The sequence below is a fragment of the Centropristis striata genome, chromosome 4, assembly GCF_030273125.1.
Source record: "Centropristis striata isolate RG_2023a ecotype Rhode Island chromosome 4, C.striata_1.0, whole genome shotgun sequence".
Lineage (NCBI taxonomy): Eukaryota > Metazoa > Chordata > Actinopteri > Perciformes > Serranidae > Centropristis > Centropristis striata.
Window position 1 is genome coordinate 25,153,213 of NC_081520.1, and position 15,861 is coordinate 25,169,073.

At 39.8% G+C, this 15,861-nt stretch overlaps 1 protein-coding gene across 4 annotated transcripts; it reads left to right on the forward strand.

Moving 5' to 3' along the window:
- The first annotated feature begins 4,883 nt into the window (after positions 1-4,883).
- tsku (tsukushi small leucine rich proteoglycan homolog (Xenopus laevis)) lies at positions 4,884-15,570 on the forward strand. 4 transcript variants are annotated; one of them, XM_059331236.1, is made up of 4 exons: positions 9,916-10,381; positions 10,575-10,656; positions 11,337-11,648; positions 12,883-15,570. In XM_059331236.1, exons 1-4 carry the CDS (start codon positions 10,323-10,325, stop codon positions 13,621-13,623), a joined length of 1,194 nt encoding a protein of 397 aa, XP_059187219.1. In that variant the 5' UTR covers positions 9,916-10,322; the 3' UTR covers positions 13,624-15,570. The 4 variants fall into 4 exon arrangements, with proteins under 4 accessions (XP_059187221.1, XP_059187222.1, XP_059187220.1 ...); XM_059331238.1 differs by lacking the exons at positions 9,916-10,381; positions 10,575-10,656 and adding an exon at positions 4,884-5,111; XM_059331239.1 differs by lacking the exons at positions 9,916-10,381; positions 10,575-10,656 and adding an exon at positions 6,158-6,275.
- The last annotated feature ends 291 nt before the right edge of the window (positions 15,571-15,861 follow it).

Here is a 15,861-nt window from a genome sequence, read left to right on the forward strand (position 1 = left end):
AGCCAAGACATTGCGTTTGGATTAACGGCTGAAAGTGACAGTAAGAGAGCTCTGGCGCTGCGTCTGTCGCGTTTGGAGACAACTTCAGCACCCTGGAGAGCTACTTACGTCCCGCAGTCAGCGCCTCTAAAGGCTCCTGTGCGTTTCCACAAACACCTCTGTTCACCGGAAGCATGTCTGAAGAAGGACAAAGACAATCACACCTGGGCCCCGCGGTTCCTTTTCCTTCATTATATCTTGAAAAACAAAATATAGTCTACTATCACATATTCCACATAAATAAAGCACGTCTGGTCCAAAAATGAGCAAACTTCCCCAAAAAATGATATTGGAAGTGTTGATGTATCATCGATATAAGAGTCTAGTGTCAGCTACAGGCCCATTCAATGAAATCCCTTCAAAGTGACCCAGGGCCAAAACGTAGGCGTTACTCTCTAATCCATTTCAGTGCGGCACAATATAAGAGGATTGGCAATAGGCCTTAGTCTACATGAAAAGCCTTGTTATGGGGCAGGCTGGAGAGGCAACAAGGCCTCTTAGCATCAGTTAACATGCTACTCAGGAAGTATAGTTTTGTGATGATAATGTGCAGTTATTATAATAAATATACTTTGTTTCCATAGCCTAAACCTCCATGTACATATAGAAATGAAATAGTATATTTAGTAAACAAACATTTCCTCATCTTTTCGCCATGGAGACACCTCAGCCATGTTGCACCTAGTCACCTGTGCTTTAATTGGTCTAATATGCCCACAGTACAGCAGGTTCCAAAGATTAAATGAATTTGAACCCTGGTGGAGTGGTAGTAATTAAAGATAACGAAGGGCTCTCCCTGTGGGTCCTCCGAGCTCTGCTGCCAGTTTTACCTGCGTCAGTCTTTTCAGACTCCATCAGGTGAAGCAGCCTCGCCTGGCAAATGAGTCCATGAACAGCAGGTTGCCACAACATCACCCAGTGGATGACAGTGTTAAGGTAAAATATGGGCTGGATGGAAGACTTAGCAGAACATTATACGATTTTGCAGTGGTGTTGATTAAACTGGAGATTATTGGTGATTGTAAAGCAAAAAAAGGCATAAAAACAAACAAAAGACAAAAAGTTTCCTATGGGAAAGCAATCATTTAAGTGGTAAGGACTATTATTACAAGCAGATCTTTCATGTTTAGGCTATATATCCCAGTGAAAATACACCATCCTGAGGATAAAGTATAGGAGAAATAGCTTTTAAGTAACCAACGCTAATTCTTCAACCAACATCAGTCTGTAGCTGTCTGCTGTCAAAAGTGTGTGTGTGTGTGTGTGAGAGAGAGAGAGAGAGAGAGAGGGAGAGCACCCATTCACCCCTTCTGTCTCCTTCCCCCTTCTGTTTGCCTATATCCTCTAACTCTATCTGTGTGTGTGTGTGTGTGTGTGTGTGTGTGTGTGTGTGTTTGGAGATGACATAACAAAACACACTTCTTTCACAACAGAATCCTTACTACTAACGACTAAAGACAGTGACTCAGTAAATAAACATTGTAGGCATTTTGCAGGAATATTACATTATATTGCTCCACATGGAGCTGGATGGAGAGTGATTCCACCTTTGTTGACCCATATCCCACATAAGCTGATGAGCCTCTTAAACGTAACACCTTGACACCGCTGTCCTGCATCCAGGAATAGGGGACAGAAATGACGACTCAGCTTTACGAGCAGTGCGAGCAGTGAACACAACACATCTGATGCTGCTGTTGAGACCAGCCCTGTGCTTTGTATAAACACACTGTGAGGTGAAACACAATTAGTATGACAATACAATTAATAAATAAAACAAAAATGATTAATAATTGAAAAAAAGTAGAACAGGGAGGTAAAAATAACCACCCAAAATGTATCAGACCCCAATTAGCCGAGACAAATCTCTCTCATTATGCAGTGTGGTACGAGGTTGGGGGTGGGAGGGTGGGAAATGCATTGTGGGTAAAAAAAGAGAGTGGTAACTTTACATATCCCTGAACTGACAAAATAAGATACATGAGGATATGGGTTGTGGAATGCATGTGAAAAGTAAATGGAGACGCCAGAGAAGTAAAGGGCTTTATCCCAATATTTTGAAGTCACTGACACTTTGCATATTGTTAAATCGAAGTCCCCCTATAATGTGGAAAACTCCAGGTCACACTTCACTTGGATGGAAAAAATAATAGCTTATAAGATGAATTCAACACAAATCTGGCCAGAGAAGATCTTGGATGTGTGTATAGACACAATCATAGCAACAATCTAATCTAACATTACATTCAGCCAGCCTTATACAGTGTATCTCACATAATACAGAAACATATATAATCATAGTTTTGTGGTCTAGCCTCTCTATCATGTCTCGGTAACATCTACAAGGTCTCTGTTTTATTTAAACCTCAAGATATCCAGAGCGTCCTCACATAAGACGTGTCAAGAATGACGAACTTTGAGGTGTCTGGAAATACCAAATCATGACCATGGAAAATACAAAAATCATTCATTCCTTCATGTCTAATATATTTTTCCAAAACACCTTAACAAGCCACTGTTGAATGTTGCTTGTGCGATAATAAAGAATGTTTGACCAGCAATCATTTGGGAAGTATGCTTGCATCAAAGCATTGTTTCAGCAAAATTTTGAGCAAAAAAGCTTTTGGTGCAGATTGATGCTTATAATGGACTTAGTCACTACTGCCACATATTTGACATGATTTGTGCAGGATCAGTGTGATTCAAAGGCCTGTATTTAGCACAGTTTATATCAGGGTTTATGAAGAGCTACCAAAAATACAATAACAGACTAATAAAGTTAGAATAAACAACTTGTCTCCCTTAAATGTTTCATGAACATTCACTGTGAAGACAGTGAATTTATAAGAGGATTTCTTTAGCTCTGGCGCCATCTAGAGGAGAAGACTTAATGTATTTTGCAATGGAATAAAGGAAGTCAATCCATATGTATAATATTCAGACTTGCCTATATGGATGCTAAAAATATAGAATAAATCCTGCTTTGAACCGAGGTCAAATGGGTAAATTCTCCATAAAAAGAAGAGCTGCGATATATGCACATATATATGCACATTTTTGTAAAGTTCTTAAGCAGAAAACATAGATATGGGCTATATGGTAATTTAAAGAATATAAAAAATCTCTGCAAACTGTACTTCCACTATGAAAACGCTCACCTTTCTCAGTACATTAAACGGTAAAAAAAAATGATTTAGGCTACATTTCAGTAGGCCTTTGATGCAGGATTAATCTTAACTTTCACTTTTTAATAAACACACAAAGGGCTCAGTGTGCTGTTACTGGCTGCAGCTCAAGTGACAATAAAAACTTTACATAAAGAGTATAAACTGTTTAATATCATATGACTTCATAGCACAGCTTCTGACTTTTTTTGGTCCCTTTTTCAGACTGATACGGTGCTCTGCATTCTGTCTGCCTGCACCCCAATCTTATCTTATCTTTACAGCCTTGAAGAATCCCAGACACTACACTATGCAAGAGGAAAGCGCGAGTGTGTGGGGGTGTGCACAAGTAGCTACATGTGTAACCCAAAATGACAAGTCAAAATATGTTCCGCTTTCCATCACAGCTTATATATGACATGCATTTTTATTTGACAGAATACATTTTGACAAAAACTATGCATGTACCCTTGAGAGTGCAAGTATGAGTGAATTTGTATGTAGTCCGGCACTGGGTGTGTGCTGTGATGCTCTCATGCTCTCATGTGGATAGCAATGGCTGAGGGAGCAGATGAAGTGCAGAGGCCCCTCAGTGTTGTCTGAGCAGCAACAGATGTTCACCATAACTCACATTTGACCTCTGTGTTCCTGGCCCTTCTAGAAAACTTGTAACAAAAACTCATGTAACAAGATGTAGCCCAAGTCTCCACAGATTTGCTGTGACCTATAACAATAAATATATAAGTTTTCCTCTATTGTGTTTGGCTCTCCTGTAATAAAACTTTTAAGAATAATGTTTAGACATTACTGATCCCCCCCTCCCCCCAATGACACATTGTAGTGAGCTGTTATTTAGAGAAACTATATGAAATGTAGGCCTATTGCACAATCAATTACTCTGGTCTATATAAACCTGCAGATTCTGTCTTTGCAAAGGTCTCCCACCCCACTAAAGGCTCATTTTGTAAACAAGCAGGCCAGATATACTGCGTAGACAGCAACAGGAAAAGTCTGGGTTTCCGTTTCATTATCATTTTAATCAGTTTAAACAAAATGCGAACTTCAGGCCAAATGAAACAAACCGCCGCCTTGTTGCGCAACGCTGTATTTCAGCTTTCCTTTTCATGTGGGTATGTTCTCGGAGTTTCCACTAGAGCGCGCACCGACCAGCAGCACCAAAACTACAGCCCGAGGCCGGAAGTTACACGTGTGGGCATTCCAAAGTAAAAGCGTAACATTGGTAGAGGGGGCAACTGCTGAGTTTGAAGACTAGTCTTAGAAATATACCAATTTTATGAGCCTATATGTTGAGACAGTTTCAGTGCACATTCTTTCAAATTATGTAAGCGTGTAAAATTGAAAAAGACAGGGAAACAAACTTTGTGAACCTGCAAGTTAAACTTACATGTGTGATGTAGCTAAAGCTGCGTTTAAGGTAGCTGGGCTACTCACCAGCTCAACTGATTCATTTTACATCCTGACCTGCATGACATTGAAGCACCATAGCAACTGTAGCCAAGGTAACACTTAGAAAAATCGTCAACTGTCATGAAGAGAATTGCAATATTTATATTAATAGACTGGTGACAGTATGACTGAACGGACTAAAGTAGGCTACTTGTTTTGGAAAGCCCCGACAGGAAGTGCTCTTATTTTGGACGTTGGCGGGCTTGACGGTGGTAAAACGAACCGAAGCCAGGCGATACTTTATGGGATGGGAACAGACGAGTGTGTCCCTGTGCTTCCAGCCCCTGACTCTTTATTGTTGCGGAGGCGACCCGCGGAGCTCATGTCGAGCAGCAGGGAGTCTAACCACCGGGACACCGGAGCGCTGCGGGGGTCTGGAAAATGGGAGCGGTGAAGTGAAAAACAGCCAAAAAGCGGACTGTCTGGATGAAAGGCACCAAAGTAAGTTACCCGGAACAGATTCTGGCGAAAAAAGTAATTAAAGTAGGACATCTTTTTATTATTCTTTCACTCCTTTTCTGTTTGTCACAAAGTGTGGTGAATGTTCGTCTACCAGCAGTGTAGTTTGGGACACGGCGGAGCAGCGGACCGCTGTGGTCAGATCAGATTTCACCTCTGTGTTTAAGAAACCGCCCTGGTGTCCCGTCTGGACTGACCAGGCTCTTGTGTGTCGTTACCGCAAATTATTCAGACGGGGAAAGAAACTTTATGGAGTGTGTGAATGATGCGCACAGAGGTGGCATGTCGTCACCTTATTAAAATAATCACCTAAGTCATTTTTTTGTCAAAATAGTTTTTGTTTTTTTCCCTAAATCATCTCCTCATGACGCCGGCCACCTATGGTAAAATCGCCTATATCCTCAGTTGATCACATCATGTGATTTTACCCCTTTAAAATCATCACTTCTTTAAAAATTTGCCACATTCGTAGGCATCAGATAAGAACCCAGCAAAGAAGAGCTACAGGGAGATTGTTTAGTTATCAGTTTAGTATATCAGTGTTTTATTGTTGACACTAATATTGGTAACACTTTACTCTAAGGTGTCTACATAAGAGTGACATGAGCGTGTCATAAACATGACATGGGATGTGTCATGAACATTAATGACACTTTGAAGTAACATTAATGCTCATGATACTTGTCATGTCATGTTTCTGACAGGCTTGTGTGACCCTTATGTAGACACCTTCAAAATAAAGTGTTACTATATCTTGCTTAAGTCACAAAGGCATGTTACATAATTTACACACAGTGTTATTACTATGCCAATATCCATCCTTTGTTACATCCTTTTTGAGTGAAATGATCAACAAATATCATATGTTACACTTTTGGTGAAGTTTTTTGTGTTTCCTGCAAAACTTGAAAAAAAAAAGAGTTATGAGCGATTATTTTAACAGGGTGACGATGTGGAGCCAGTGATTGACAGCTGTGAAAAGGGGCGGGGTTGAAGTTGTAGGTGTTATTAACGGTGCTCAGAGGAAGCATGTGATGTTTGTTTGGTAGGTATTTCATCCGAAAAGGCTGCAGCGCAGTCTTCAGCTCTCTCCGTGCCTTGCCACGTACGGCTGCAAGAAATTTGATCTGCGGAGGTGCCCATGCAGTGAGTGTCTACCCGCCTCTTATGTTAACTTCCCTGGGCATGGCAGTGGCTCACTGTGGTAATGCACAGAGGGCAGAGACCCATTTGTCACAGTTGGTAAGATTTTTTATGATATAGAAGGGTGAAAGCAACCGGAGACAGACTGAAAAACTGTTTAAGCCAAAGAGAGGGGCTCAGTCAGGGTTTGATAAGATAGCTGCTTGCATAATAGAAACGGTGGTGGAAGAAGCCTTTTACTGAAGTTAAAAAGGTAAAATATTATTTATCAATCTAATTAGTCACTTAACAGAAAAATAATAGCAAACTGTTTTGATTAATTGTTTAAAGTTGTATTGCAAAAAATGGCATCTAGAACATGGAGATTTGCTTTTTTCACTATTTTATAACATTTTATGAACCCAAACCAGAAATCGTGAACATAATCCACAGATTAATCGACAAAGAAAAAAAGTCAGTGGTTGCAGCCCTAGGTGAAAGTACATAATGATTAACAGCAAAATGTAGCCTACATAGTCTCTCTGTTTATTCAGCAGAATGGCCTTGTCTGTCATAGTGTCATAGCACTATATTTTATTTTATTAGATTATTATTACAAATGGATGTTCATAATTTTCATGTTGGAGGAAAGTGTTGTTAAAGTGAAGCTACTTTACATACTGTTGGGTAGTTAAATGTATACTATTGGTCTCTTGGATGTTATTTTATTAAATATAAACTTTTAAAAACATGTAAAATCTTAATATTTCTCTCTGCAATTTAGTAGAGTAGCAGCAAATACCAAAGTCCAGCTTGCAGTGTAGTTAACCTCTTAAAACAGACTGTATCATTGACAAAAGTGATGAATATAATCAGGCCATGCAGTTAGCTACAATCCCAGTAAATATCTCACCACTGTCTCTTGTAACTCTGCTTGATGAATCCATCAGTCTCCTTGCTTGTGTATTTATTTTTTCACTATAACTGTAGGCGTCCCAGTGCTGCCTAATTGTTTTAAAACACTTAAGTACCATCAAATTAATTTAAACTCACTGCCTCCTCCTCAGTGTCGTGCATTAATTTGGCTTAAAAGGATTAGGGTGGCATCCATCTTCTAATTACACAGTTTTCAGCCTTCAACTTGAAGATTAAATTGGGAGTGAGCGGTCTCAATGACAAAGAAGAATGCATCACATCACTGGAGGATATTAAACAAATTAACTGTTAAATGATGTTGACAGAGATTTAAATAAATGTGTTGAATGGGGAGAACTAAGTAGATATTGTGTTCGGTACTTGTGTTCACTCTGTCTTCTGCTTTAAATGTGCACACACAAAAAAAAATTAGATCAAGGAAAGCCAGTTGGGAATGAATCTTGTGAAGACTTTAGATAAGTATTGCTTGTGGGCAATAAAAGTGGTGCTTTTATACTGGCTTTGACACATTAAATGATTGTGTTTACACAGATAACACGCTACGGTAATTGGATTATCACAGTAAGAGAGTTCGGCTAAAGTCTGCTTGTAGTTTTGAGGTGATAAGTTATAGTTAAAAAAAATCGTGCCTTGAAGAGTAATCCGTTCTGTATACATTAGCTCCAGGAAGGTTAATAAATAAATAAACAAACAACTAAGTGCTGATGATGCCCATTAAACAGCAGGATTCCAGGATTTTAAAAAAGTGCGAAATGACTTCTGAAAGTGAGAAGGTGTTGGGGCGTGATTTCACAGGCCTTTGCCAATTGTCCACTCAGGAGGTTTGGAGCTCCAACTGCCTTTGGGTGATTGCAGTGGTTGTAATGTGTCTGATTTGAAGGCAGCGAGCAGCAGTTTGCTGTTAGCTGAGATTTATTGGCGAGAGGTTGAGAGGAACACCTGGTGCAGAGAGTTCACAATCCTCGCTGAGGCGACAGATGGCACAAAGGATGCAGGAAAGGAAGGAGGGACGGGCCAAAGTGGCTGCAAAACCACAGAGAGGTGGCGGGCTCATGAAGACCAAAGTGGTAGATGTAAAAAAAAAAAAACGTATTACCACTTGGTTTTACTGGCAGTTTCCCATGTTTAGTCTAGGGCTCCTCTGTGGTTTCCCAACAAGGCTCATCTCTTTGAGGGCTGCTGTATGCTCGAGGTGAAACAACTTATAATTGCAGGGAGGGCGGCAAAGGACCCTATTATCATTTTTATGACTGCCGATGATGTGATTTATACACACAAAAGATTCTAGCAGTTGCTATGGAAACAGTGACTGTCAATTTCCCAAAACACTGCACATGACACATCATGTTGCGATATCTGTAAAATATAGAGAATTCAGTCATCAAGTTTCCCCCTCTGTCCTTTACGTGTGGTTCATTCCATGGGTGGATTATTTAGCTTCTGAAGAGCTCAACCAGAAACAATCTTGTTAAACTTTGTTCAGTGAGTGAAAGATTTGTGTACTCAGCTTAATTTGTCATAAAAAAAACTTGCCTGTTCCTGTTTAGTCCAAAACCTGCAGATGGAGGGACTCAGTCAGAACACATGCACACAATCATGAAAATATCATCTTCAGATATAACTTGTCATCATGTGTATATAGTGGAGTGAACCACAGCAAAATTCCAAAATAAAAAAATCATTACTATTAATATGTAATATGGATAACTGTCTTTTTTTACTTGAGTGAAAATGATTCCTCTGTCTCTCATACAAAAATTGGGTGTTGCCTAAATAAAAAGTTTGTTATTTCTGAATATACACTTTATACAACTCTGAATTATGTTTTACAGTGTCCCAACTTTTTTGGACGCTGGGTTGTAATTTAACAATGCATATTTCCATTTGTCTTAAAAAACTAAAGAGCTGTGGAAAGCAGATGTTTTCATGGAAAAAGTGTAAAACTCCAGAATAAGCTCGCAGCTCCATAGTTGAAGGACTAGCAGTTAAAGAGAACAGTTAAACAGTGGTCCAAAACAGTTCTCTGTTCTGCCCCACTAATTTGGAAACCAAAATGCTGCCACAACTTTGAATTTAGGATGTTTATATCTTGTTTACAATTTACAGGATTTCCAGACAGTTCTCCTCCATAAAAAATGACCCAATAGGTTGTTTCTGCAAGCAGCTCAATACAACCCATATTCACATTTGAGACTGTCCTCCCCTAACTTCTTCACTTCTGGCATATACATAAATTTTTTTTACCCTAAACCTAGATCAGTGGGTTTGTCGCCTAAATTCAACGAAACTGCAGCCTTTTTTAACAACACTGGATCATATGATTATGTATAAAGGTGTGTGTGCTATAGAACGCTCCGCTCTGAACTGTGAACTGTGAAACTCTCATATGGGTCGTTTTGGGTGGGACTGGGATGGTGCACTGACGTGAGTGATGCCGGACTTTGAACAGGTGAAGTCTAAAGTACAATAGATAGCGCCCTATACTGTTAAAAATGAGTATTACAGTTATATTTTTTCTCATCAGTTTGAATCCTCAAATATTTGTATTGCAAAGTAACTGCCTTGTGAAGTATTGTTACCTTGCATCAAGAAAATAATAGTCTGTTATTGAAGAGAGAAAAAAAAACATGGCAGTAACTTCCTCACATGCACCGTCAAGCCTCTGCAGAAGATCCAGAACACAGTGGTCTGAGTGATCTATCTATCTATCTATCTATCTATCTATCTATCTATCTATCTATCTGTCTGTCTGTCTGTCTGTCTGTCTAAACTCATTCACTATGAGCTGCTTTTCATCGTGTACTGATTCGTTACAAGCAGCCAGTAGTCGTCAGGGAGGTCAGGGGTCAAAGCGAAAGAAACACTGCACAGAGGTGATCAGCTCTGTCTAAGCAGACTTTGAGCCGAGTTAATCAGCCTGCATATGTTGACCCACTGCAGCTATGTAACCATGTCCTCTTACATAAGCCAAGATAAATAACCTGTTAGACATACCTGATAACAGCCTTAACCCAAGACCCTTTTTTCACTGCATAACCCAAAAAGATGCAGAATTCAGTTTGAGGATCAGAGAGCATTATTGTTTCACTTACAACAGTTACCAACATGTATTTATTTGAAAGGCTGGATTAGCTCATGAAAATACATGCCCTTCCTTTCCTTTTATTTTTTGAGAATTTCGTGAGAAAACAAAAGTGCTCAGAGTAATCTCCTGTTTATTGCAGTCAGACAGGAACAAGTGCTGTAAAACTTTAGGTTGTATCTTTAACGCACGGCATGCTGTGTCATCGTGGGCCATTTGACCGTGACTGTTCATTTCTACCTGTTACATAACTCTTAACCCTTGTACAATTTCACATGTATTTAAGTGTGTTTGCGTGTGAACAGAGTGTTAAAGTTGAGCTGGGAGAACTATTCAGCTTTCAGTTACACACTGAGGGACAACAGCTACAGCAACACCAGCAAAAAGGTATGATAGGTTCAGGTCATTGACTTTTATTATATTTGTACAAACATTAGTTAACTGACTTCTTTATTCATTTTTGATTAAGCTTATGCTTCAAATGACTTGCTTTGTTTCCTTTTGTTTCCCTTTTTATCATTATTTAAGAAACTAGAATGAGAGATTCAGAGGCTCAGAGGGTGTGCTCATAAAATTGGCACATCTCATTTTTCCTAATTTTAAGACAGGGCAGAGGTATTTTAAGGGCCTCGATTTACAGCTATTCATTTTTACAACCATGCATCCTCGTTCTCGTAAGTAAACTAAGAAAGTGCAAATGAACTCTTTGATCTAAGAATTTAGGTCACGCCCGTTGGGAAGCCAAGAGGGAAGGAAATTGGGGCTACTCAAGTTGCACAAATAAAAGCTTAAAGTCTTTTCACAAAGCTCAACAAATACCTTGAAGACTGTATTCAAGCAGGAACAGCTCCTCTAATTTCTAGAACAAGGTGTTCTGTAGGTTTGGACAAGTTGTACTGATCACATCTGGTGATGGAGCGTGTGCATTTTTCTCAGACGGCGATCATATCTTAGCTGATCACAACATGATAAAGGGTTCTTTCTTGAGAGAAAACTTTTCTAATACCAACAGGAGTTGCATGTTAAAAAGGTTTCAAATGTAAATCATTGATTTGTTCTCTTCCCAGATCATAATGGCCTTCCTCCTGTGGCTTGGCCTGTCCCTGCTGGCCTCCGTCCAGTCCAGCGGCGTCAAGAACTGCCACCATGGTTGCCGCTGTGAGGTGGAAAACTTTGGCCTTTTCGACAGTTTCAGCTTGACCAGGGTGGACTGCCGAGGGTTGGGGCCTGGCGCCATCATGCCTATCTCCATCCCACTGGACACTGCCCATCTGGACCTGTCCTCCAACACCATGGGGCCGCTCAGTGACACCATGTTAACCGGTCCAGGCTACACCACCCTTGTTAGCTTGGACCTAAGCAGCAACCATATAACAAAGGTCAGTGGTTAGAGGAGCTCAAGTGGTATAAAATTAGGTGATGTGACCTAATTCCAGGTCCAAAATTAGCACTCGCCAATCACCAAATGCAGTTAAAAATCTATGTTGGGGAATAAAATAAATGTGGTGCCAAAGTCTAAAATATAAGAGGAAAAATTAAGAGCATGGAAGAGGTGGAAGTACAGTTAAAGGAAAATTTACCAAAAAATGGTGCCTCACAGATAAGGGAATGAGAAGAGATTGTCTTTTAATGCAGGAAATACACTGGGCCGCCGTGCTTGCCACAGGTACTGAACAAAATGATTTGTATCTTATGCAGTTTAATGGCATTAATTAATTAGTGAGCATTAGTTATTAGAGGTGGGGAAAAAATCGATACAGCATAGTATCAAGATATTTTGCGTGGCAACATTAAATTGATTCATGGCCGTCAGGTTTCGATATTTAGAGTCAGTATTTTTTACTGTTTTTTCCAGAGGTCGTACCGGACTCACTTTTAGGAATATATATATTGGGTCGGGAAGTTGTAAATAACACTGCAAAGTTAGGCTTTTTTATGTTTCCTTCAAAATAATTCAGAACAGTGAAGCTTAAAGTTGACTCCCACTGCTCTTGCTGTGCTTTTAGCTGTGGAAAGCAGGTGTTCTCAGGAAAAAAAGTGTAAAATCCAAACAAATAGCAGACAGATGAAGCTAGCAGCTTCATAGTGGATTGAAATATATAAATATTGGATTGAAATCAGGTGTCCAGGTCCTGTCTACAAATGAATGTAACTGTACTTTAACTGTTGGCCAACAAGTTTGCTATATTAACTTTAGAAGGTTGCAGTGTACTAGTCTTGTTAACAGTTTGTTATGCTGCACCCAAGTAGTCAAACAAAATGATCTACTTAATTTTAAAGATAAACATCTCAGAGGTTTTATCATGAAGGATTAATAAATTAAAATTTAACTACGCCCTGTTGGAAATGAGAGCAAATGTTTTTCCAACTGATATTCAAACACACACCTCTATGTTATGTTATTACTCTGATAGGAACTAGCTAACGCCCAAATACATTTTACATTTGAATGACAACAAGATGAGTGATTAAAACTAATTAAAGGTTTGACATATAATAAGAGATATAATGGTAAAACTTTATTTCACTGTATCTTTATTACCACTGCCACTGCTTAACTAAGATGTTTTTCTTCTTTGTTTTTCTGTTTGTCTTCTTCTTTTACATTTTCAGATAGCACCCAGTGCTTTGTCCAAGCTGCGTTACCTGGAGACTCTGGATCTGAGCCACAATGACCTGGAGAGCCTCCCCCCGAGCTGCTTCTCCGGCCTCCCTCTGGCTGAAGTCGACCTCAGCCACAACAGCTTCCAGGACTTCGACATGGATGTGTTCCCGACAAAAGTTAACGGTGAACCTGTCAGCGTGGATCTGTCTCATAACAAGCTCGTGTCAGTGTGCACGACTTCGCATGGCAGAGTGTTACATATCCAAAGCTTAAATCTGTCAGCAAACCGACTTTTGAGCATACCGAAGCTGGAAGGACTTCCTCTGAGGTACCTCAATCTGGACGGTAATCCCATCACACGCATCAAGGAGGGAGCTTTCGCTCAGCTCAAAGATCTTGTTTATTTATCCATCAGTGGCCTCCATGAGCTTCAGGAGATCGAGCCCAACAGCTTCAAGGGCCTCCAGAGCCTGCAAGTTCTGGATCTCTCAAACAACCCCAAGCTCAAGACTCTGAGTCCCGCGGTTTTCAGCGGACTAGCCTCCCTGCAGGAGCTGAATTTGTCAAGCTCTGGCGTGGAGTCCTTGCCAAATAACATGCTGACCCACCTTCCCAGTGTTAAGAGTATCACACTGGGGCCAAACATCCACTGCTGGAGGACCCAGAAACAGGGACAGTTCCACCGGCAGCTGGGGCAGGTCCAACACAACGAGGTGCTGAACTGCAACGTGGAGGGCATCGTGTTGTGAAACAGTGCCTGTGGAAATGGACCACTCCTTAAGGGGCCAGTGTGCTCCATCAGAACCCTGACCCAGAGCTGTGCCTTATCTGCTTTATATGCAAAACACTTTCCTGTTACTTTCACCCAAGTACCTCTGTTCCAAAGCAAACCTTTGGAACATGTCTTAAAGGTTCAAAGTAGCCTTTATCAACTTTTGACAGACGTTATCATAAACCGATGGCAAAATGTACAGCATTCAACATATAACAGACCATTTTCTTAACATCATAACATGTCACCTGAACTGGTAGAGAACCTTCCATGAATCCAAAACTTAAAGCAATATTCACACTTTACATATTTAATTAAACGGGACCATATTAAGAGCTATTTGCACTTATTCCAGTTGTTTTTTTTTTCTTTTGTTTTGAATAATGCACTTACACGTGGCTTAAATGTCATCCAGTGTGATACAAAACCTTCTGTGCATTGCTCATAATATCCAAACTGAAGGATATTTTACAGCTGTTGACCACTAACATTTTATATTTGACTTTGAATGTGATGTTTATTGAAACGGTTAAAGGGACACATAGACGTTTTGGGAAATGCACTTTGCGAGCTGAGAGTTAGATGAGAAGATTTCTTATATTTGCTTGTTCGCTATGAAGCTACACCCGGCAGCTGGTTAGCTTAGCTTCGCATACACAGTGAAAACAGGGGGAAGCAGCTTATCCTGGCTCTGCTCAAAGGTAACAACATCCACCTTCCAGCACATCTAAAGCTCACCAACTAACACGTTATATCTTATTTGTTTATTCTGTACAAAATCAAGGTGTAAAATCATAATTTTCTGGTTTTACGGTGCATTATTTCTTGGCAGACGTGGGACCAATGCTTCAGGGTTTGTAATGATGATAGATGAGATATAACCTGTTGTTAAGTGGATGTTGGGGGGGTCATCTTATGAAGGAACTATAATTTAAACTGACCTAAATGTGATGTTTTCGGATTTAAAATTGCTATACATTATTTAATATACAGGCATCTTGTTCCATCTATAGGCCTTAATCTGCGCACCATTATAGCATTTATAATTTTTACCTTTTAAGAAGGCAGTGAATGTCATTTGTGCCCTTGATCCAGCTGTTTCTGCTGTTTCCAGTCCTAATGCTAACATCCGCTACTGACTGTAGCTTGATACTTACTATGCAGACATGAAAGTGGTATCAATCTTTTTATGTCATAGGAAAGCTTATAAGCTAATGTGTGTATATATATATATATATATATATATATATATATATATATATATATATATATATATATATATATAATGTCCCAAATTTGTACAATCCAAGTACCAGAATCCTTTTATTTAACACGGTCTAGGTGGAAATGTACCTTAACATCTGTAACTGTTAAGAACTTCTCTTGTTACAACCACAAAATGACCATTTTATTACTTGAATTTTTTGTTTTCTATGACCACCAGCCCAAACCTGACACCATGTCCATTAATGCTTGGATCGTTTACCTTCACACTGACACTAACAGCTGGTGTACAAACGAGGTCCATGCAGCCTTTGACATAGTGCTCACTGCTCTGTTTGTTTCTGACATTTACACAACAGGAGTAAACAAGCCCTGACCACGCTGCCCGCGAGTTTATGTCGACCCGCTATGAAACACACGAGACACTGACATATGGCAACTTTCACATAATTAGTAATGAAGTGATGTTGATGTTGAAACGGCGAGCTGCTTTGTGCTGTCATGTGTAACTTCACCTTGGCATTCCTGTGGTATTTCTGTGGGACGGAGAGGACGATCAGCCTCAAGACTGCATATAAGGGTTTCTGAATGTTGGCAATCTGTGAAGGCTTTGGTGTTCTGGTTTTGATATTTTTAAAAGGAAATCCACCTTTTCAGTTGGTTAATTAAAAGTCAGATGAGCCCAGGCTTGGTGTAGAAGTTTATATTTGTATGTATGTATTGTATATAACTTCATATATGTATGAATATGTGTAATAAATGGACTCTTCTCACACTTGTTTAAATGACTTCTGTTTGTTCTGTTAGGTGTTTCAACAAAGGAGCATGCATCACATACGGCAAAAGAATGTGTCAGTGCTGACACTATATTTAACATTTTCTTAGATATCCTGTTTTCAAAGCAGTGTGTGATTTGTCTCCATGCACAGGACTGACTCATAGCAGGGTGTGTCGCTCCACAGGACACAAGGAAAGCTTAGATCTCAGCGGT